Raw genomic sequence first — 7,383 nt, forward strand, 5'->3', positions numbered from 1 at the left:
GAGAAGGAATTTTTTTTAAGAGGAAAAGGGCCAAAACGCAAGCGCAGGGTTCCACATTATGCTATAGGAACTGCAAGCAGACCCATACCACTCCCCAGGCACAAAAAAGCGCATCCCAGCCATACATCCACAAAGCAGAGATAGCTGGGACAATTGGGAGAGTGGAAAATATTAGCTTCCCATCAACCTGGAACTCTTGTTTAAAAGATAATAGAAATAAATTAGTAAACATTGCTGTTTACAGAAATAGAAATAATTTCTGTTTCCAAAGGCCTCTCATCATCCAAGTCTGGACATTTCCAAGACTGCCACCCTGGATACCATCGCCAAAGTCCGCCCTAGTCAATGACTGCGACATCAGAGTCTTTTTGGACTGGGAGTTCCTCAAGCCTCGGAGAATTCAGTGGAAGGAAGAATCTTCAGTACGTTGAAGAGTACCGGAAGTTCATCCCTTCTCCTCGGTTCCTAACTGACTGCTTTGAAGCAACAGTTCCTTTCAGATGGTAATTGTGTTCCTTTCAGATGGTAATTGCGTTGCAAGACTTCCGACTATCTTTGGGCTCCCAGTCCTTTTCCAGAGTCCCACAGGCTTGTCTGGAACCCATCCTCAGAGCGGAGCAAAAAGTCTGTGCCTTTGTCTAACGACTCTGGAACATAGGAATCTACAGAGAGAAAAGGACTTGGCCTGGGCGGGAGTGTGGGGGAGGGGGCTGTGCTCGAGGGAAAGACAGACTGCAAGGACAGTCCTACAGTCAAGCAGTGAAGCTGGTCTCCTGGCCAGAGCCAGAGCTGGAGTCGGAACCAGAGCTTTCCGCCATGGCTGAGGGTGCGGGGCGGGGGGTGCGGCGACGCCCCCGGTACTCGATCATGTCAGGATGGTAAGTCGGATGGCGACGGGCATGCTTGGTCAAGTGGTCGCTTCGGGAGAACTGCTTGGGGCACAGCGGGCAGGAGAAGCGCTTTTCACCCGTGTGCGTCCTGTAGTGGCGGGCCAGCTCGTCAGAACGCGTAAACTTCTTGTCGCAGTCGAGCCAGTCGCAGGAGAAGGGGCGTTCCCCCGTGTGGGTGCGTTGGTGTGACTTGAGGTGCGAAGACTTGTAATAGGCTTTGTTGCAACCCGGAAAGGCGCACTGGTGTCGCTTGGAGGCGGGTGTAATCGGCCTTTTCCGGAACGTCGGGCCCATTGCTGGCGAGGGGCGGGCCCCTGGGGGCCCCTCGGGCCCCTCGGGCCCCTCTCCGCTGTCATCGGGGTCTTCTTGGGCTTCAGGTGCACTCAGGATGGCAGGTTCACCCCAGGAGCTCTCAGCTCCGGAGAACTCCTCCTCCAAGAAGACCGGGAATGGCTCCGAGCACCCAGTGGGGCTGGAGCACCAGGTCGGCTCGCAGCAGCTAGTTGAGGCACACGGGACTTCTCCCGAGGTCTCCTGGGAGCTTTCCACCGCACTGCAGCTTAGATCCGCCAAAGCGCTCGCAGCCAACAGGTGGGGGGCTCCATCGCCCTCGCCAGGGTTAGGGGAGGGGATCTGGAGGACTGGGGGGATCCACAGCACCCCCCGTGTCCCGGAACCCGTCCCTGCCGACTCCCGTGGCACCGCACCCACCTCGGCGACAGCTGCGGCTCCCGCTCCCTCGGGGTTCGTTGCGCGCTGGTGCAGCACGGGTCCGGTGGACATAGACACCAGGCACTCGGCTGCGAAGTAGTCCAGGCAAGCCACGGCGGCCGACATGCTGGCGGCGCCCGGTTGCGGGCGAGCGCCGTCCGAGCTCGGCCCGCCGCGGGCTGGAGAGTCTCCCGGAGCGTCCGTCCCGCCGCTCGGAGCCGGACAAGCCGGAGACCGGTGCGCACCGCTTGCTGTCCCGCAGCCGCCGCTGCCGGCGCTGAACCCGCCCCGCTTGACGCGCCCCTGACTCTCTGGACCCTGCGGGGGTGGTGGGGATCCGCCCCGGCCCGAGGACACCCCTGGATCGCGCTGCCGCGCGAGCTAAGGCTTTCCCAGCAGCCTGAGAAATTATCTTGTCTGCGCTCTCTCTCCGCTGCTGGCGAGCCAGGTAATTTCAATGCGCGCAAGTCCCGGATCGCAACTTCTGGGCAGCCTGCCGGTCTCGCCCCCCCGCGCCCCTGGTCCCTGGCCAGCTGGGTGTCCAGCGGAGTCCTAGAAACTTTTTTTTTCCTTTAAGGGGGGGCGAAAAAAAGCCGCGTTCGTACCTGATTTGTCTTTCGCTTCGCAAACGCGATCGCTGGCGAAGTGGGCTGGGATTGCGTTTGACTCGCGTCCACCGCTCGCTGCCCAAATTGAAAATAGCCCCAAGTCTGCATCCAAAAGAAAACGGGGGCGAAACAAAGTTTTCTCATTTAGCAGTTCGGCTGTTAATGCAGGATCGGCAGCCGTGTCCTAAACAGATCCACCACGTAGCCACTAATTAATAGCGTTTTGAAGCAGAAACGTTTTTAACCCTGGCGAGTGCGAAGAATCCTCCCGGCTTGAAATAGAAACTTAAAATCCTTGGAGTAACGATTTAACTATTCAAGCAACGAAAGAAAAACGCATGTTTAAACTGCATTAACCTGTCACAGGCACACAAACAAATTTCCGCGCTGAAATATAAATTACAGACTAGCAGCGAGATAAACACATTAAAATGGACTCCCACAATTTTAATAATAGAAAGTCGCGTTTCCAATTAGGCAACGTCTTTTATTTCTCTTTTGACAAAAATTTAAAAATAAGAAAATGCAGCAAAATGATATAGAATGTTCATCCAGTGGTTTGTGATTGTGGGGGGCTTTTTCTTTGTTTATAATCAAATATGTGAATAATTGCTATTACACGTCTTCACTGCCTTATTTGCTCTCCCTCTTTTTCAATTTTTAAAATTAAAAACCCACAGAAAATAAACAGGATCATTTCTAAACATAGCCCTGCCACAGTTTGGGATGTACACAGGCTTTAGTTTTATAATATGAAGCTCTGTGCATTTTGTTTGCAATGCTTCAGTATTTTTTTTCCTTTGGAAAATTAAAATGATACACATGCATCAAGAATAACTTATGTCCATATGCTTAATGACTAGAATAATCAAATATGATATTTTTGTCGTGTTTGCTTCGCATTTTTCACTTATATTAAACATTCAGAGAGGGCTGACTGACTGTCACTTTCCTTCTCCCCAGTACGTTCCTTTCCTTGCAGCTACTCGCTATGGTAAAGTGCAGTGTATCTTCTTCCAACACTTGCTATACCTTATTGCCCAGTCACCTATGTATGTAAATACGTTTATGAAGCCTTGTTGGGGTAGTTGCAATTTTTAACAAATGCTGCAGTGCTGCACTTTTTGCAGCTTGCTTCTCTCAGTGTGATTTTTTCATGCTGATACCTGTAGAGCTGCTTATTTATTTGAGCTGCCTTAAAATAATACTGGCAGCTGTACTGTTATTAAGGAGAGCCAGTTCTGAAACTGATGATTTTTGCTAAAGGTATTTGCCTCAAATTTTCATATGCTGCAGCAATCTTTACAGGAAAATTCTAGCAGAATGATTTTCTACCTGTTTCTCTTTTCAAGTTGTGATTTAGAAAAACATGTAAAGATATTTTTAAATGCTGAAAGAAGAGAATACAAGCGTACCTGTCTTCTGTAATTGATAAATGTTATCATTCTGTCATATCTGTTTCAGATCTTCTTTTATCATTTCTGCTCCCTTTGCCTGCCTCCCTGGCAGCACTCCCCACCCTTTCCCCCAAAGGCAAACACTATCATGAATTTGGTATGCAATTTGCAATTTAGGCTGCGCACTTTCAGCTGCATATAAATCTATATGAGACACTGCTTTTTAAAAATGCATACACATGGTTTTAGGCTGTATATATTATTCTTCAGCTTGTTTCTTCCTTCTTGGTATGTTTTTATTTTTTCCTATTCATGTTGCTAAATATAAATGTAGTTCATTAATTTTAATTATTCCATCTTAGATCCAGGCATATGAATGTGTCCTGTTTATCGATGGTCCTATTGATGAGTGTTGGAGTTGCTGCCAATATTTTGATATTAACTGGTGCATGTTTGTCTTGCACATATGTAAGACTTTCTCCATGTGTGTACCTAGAGGGGCACTGCTAGGCAGCACTCCACTTTTGGAGTTTTATTAGGCACTGCCAAATGACTCTCCAGTTTGCACACCCATCAGTAGTAGGTGAAAGGTTCTGTCTCCCTCACATGACATTAAACACTTTCTAGATGTAGACTTATTTCTGCCAATTTAATTTTTTAAATACCCAGTATCTTGTTATTTTATTTGAATTTCCCTCACTGCTAGTGAGGCTGGGCATTTTTCTGCATATTTATTGACTGTTGAAGTTTCCAAGTCTGTGATTTGTTTTTCCATAGCCTTTGTCATTTTTCCAATAGGCTATGTATGCTTTTTATCTTTCATCCCTTAGATTTATAGTGTTTCTTGCATATGTACATTGAACATATTGTCCCAATCTATAGCTTGTCTTTTAACTTTTGATGTCTACTGTATTATAAAAAAAATGTAAAATGTAGTTGTGGTCACACTGATCCCTTAGAAACCACCACCACCACCAACAACAACAACAATGACAACAACAACAACAACAACAGTTTTTGCTGCATCTGTATCATTTAAGCAACACCTCCACACCTGATGCATGAAGTTGCACGTCTTTCTCTCTGGTGTTTTCCTTTCCACTTGTGAAAAGCAGGAATTCATTTCAGTCCCCTCTCCCCAACCATGGGAAGCCTGCTGTGACCTGATTTGCTGAGCAGTCATCCTGTCCCTATTAATGTGTAATAGCACCATGATTGCAAATTAAATTTCCATATATTCATGGAACTGTTCCTAGTCTGTCCTTTTCCATGGATCAAACCAATTCTGAGCCAATAACACACTCTTAATTACCGTGGCTTGATAATAAGTCTTAATTACGATGGCCTGATAGTCACTCCTGATGTACAGAAGGATGTGCCCCTTCTTGTTCACTTTTGCAACTGCACTGACCATTTTTAGACTTCACCCCTATACTAACTTTAGCATCAGTTTGTCACATTCTAAAGAAAAGTATTTTGCTGGGTTAAGTTAACAATTTAATTTGAGGAGCCATGATATTTTTATAAAGCTAAGTGATCCAGTTCATGAATATCATTCTGATTTTCAAGCATCCTTCAATACCATTTTATAATTTGTTTGCAGAATGCCTGTGCCTGTTTGTTCGTTTCCCCCCCCCCCCCGGGGGGGGCCCTTACAGCTTTTGTTATCATGACAGTTGGATAATTTTTTTATTAAAAATGTAATTTACTGATTGCTGTTTATGAAAGGGCTAATGATCTTATTTAAAAGGCAAATATTCTTATTAGTTTATTTTTAGGAAACTTTTGTGTTTTTCATGTAGATTAACATGTGATCAGTAAATAACACCCTTGATGTCTTTCCCACCTTAACCTCACTGCATGTGCTGGGACCTCCCGTGCAGTAAGAGTGCTGGGAAGCGCTCACCCATTTCTGTCTCATTGGGGATATATCTAGTGTCCATCCTGCTTATCCTGTTTGCTGTGCATTTTTTTAAATAGAACCCTTTATCAAGTTAGGGTATTTTTTTCTATCCAACTTGTGTTTATAGTAGGCCTCTTTTTAAAATGAGATGGATACTGTAATTTTATTATATACTTTTCCTCAGACCATTGAAGCAGTTATAGATTTTGTTTTGGGATGTTAAAGCAACAGGTCATGTTGATAGATTTTTCCAGTGTGAGCCTGTTGACAGTGCTTTCCATAAACTACTGCCACATTTTCAATGCACTGCTTCAAACTATCTGTCTGTCTGTCTATCTATCTGTCTACCTGTCTGTCTGTCTGTCTATCTATCTATCTGTCTGTCTGTCTATCTATCTGTCTGTCTGTCTGTCTGTCTATCTATCTGTCTATCATCTGTCTATCTATCTGTCTGTCTGTCTGTCTATCTATCTATCTGTCTGTCTGTCTGTCTATCTGTCTATCTATCTATCTTATCTATCTATCTATCTATCTATCATCTGTCTATCTATCTATCTGTCTGTCTGTCTATCTATCTGTCTATCTATCTATCTGTCTATGTATCTATATATATATATATATATATATATTTATTTTAGCATCTTATTCACAAGTAAAGGCTTAGGGTTTCCCTTTCTTATACTGTGCTTGAGTGTTGACTGGTATCAGGGCTATATTACCTCTGCAAAAAATGCATTTGGAAAATTTTTTCTTTTCCAATTTTCTCTGACAGTTTGCTTCTGATAGCTATTATTTCCTCGAATGTTTAGTGAATCTCATCTGTGAAGCTACCATATTTTGAAAATTTAATACAATTTCTCTATCCTCTAAATCATTTTGGTAATTCAGATTTCTCTTAAAAATAGATATATTCAAATCTACAAAATTTTGAAATTTGGCTCATAGTATCTCATTTTAACGTGTACTACTATTTCTGTTGTCATACCCCATTTTTGTTCCATATATATCTATGTATAGTGAACTCTTTTTTTCCTAAATAAACAAAGGTTTATTTATATTTTTTTACGAGCCTGTTGCTATTTGTGATCCTTTCAAATGGGCAGCTTTGGTTGACAATATATATTTTTTTAAATATGGAGACACATGTTTACTTCCTGGGCTTCTTTTTCTCAACCCCTGCCACTCGGGCTGAGTGTCCACTTCACTGTGATTTCTCAAACATTCAGTTTTCAGAAGGGTGCTCTTCCTGGATTTCCCGGCTATTAGGTCACTTGAGCCCTCTGTAGCCAGTGTTTATTGGGGAAGCTCTTGGGATTTGGCTCTTGGAAGTACAATTGAGAATGATTTGAACTGAAAAGTAGAATAAGGGTGATTTCTCAATGTGGTGTATACAGTGGCCTGGAAATAAATGTTACTAAGATAATCTTGCAAGCCCATTCAGAGACTCCCAGGAACATCACACAGATGTCCTGGAAGACCATCTCGACATCCCCCTATGACCTAATGATTCCGTGCAGGAAAGCAGTAGGAATTCAATAAGGACACACAGAATAGATGAATGATCACCAGTCTCAAAAAGACAGCTTTCCTGGAAACACTGTGAATCCAGCTGCATCTGGTTCAGTCTGGCTTCTCTTTGTCAAAAGCAGGTCCATTCCTGGTCTGGGCCTTTTCTTCTCCCAGTTCCAGTTCCTCACAGGCTTCCTCCCTCTCCAGCCTCTTTTGTCCTTGTCTCTTTACAGCAATTTGAGTCAATATCAAATAATGGACTAATAGCTTTAATTTTAAAAATCCCCCCTCAATACATCAGACACAATAACTATATTGCCTTTCAGACGCGCGTTTCTCGAGCCTGAATGCGTTCTCCGCCACCC

The 7,383-nt window shown here is 44.1% G+C and overlaps 1 protein-coding gene across 1 annotated transcript; it reads right to left on the reverse strand.

Moving 5' to 3' along the window:
• Nucleotides 1-752: 752 nt before the first annotated feature.
• Klf14 (Kruppel like factor 14) lies at nucleotides 753-1,727 on the reverse strand. The gene has a single exon (XM_041675318.1). The coding sequence runs from the start codon at nucleotides 1,725-1,727 to the stop codon at nucleotides 753-755; it is 975 nt and encodes a 324-aa protein (XP_041531252.1).
• Between the last annotated feature and the right edge of the window lie 5,656 nt (nucleotides 1,728-7,383).

Source organism: Microtus oregoni, unplaced genomic scaffold (genome assembly GCF_018167655.1).
Source record: "Microtus oregoni isolate MIOR12 unplaced genomic scaffold, Mior012 000026F_ref0000081, whole genome shotgun sequence".
NCBI lineage: Eukaryota > Metazoa > Chordata > Mammalia > Rodentia > Cricetidae > Microtus > Microtus oregoni.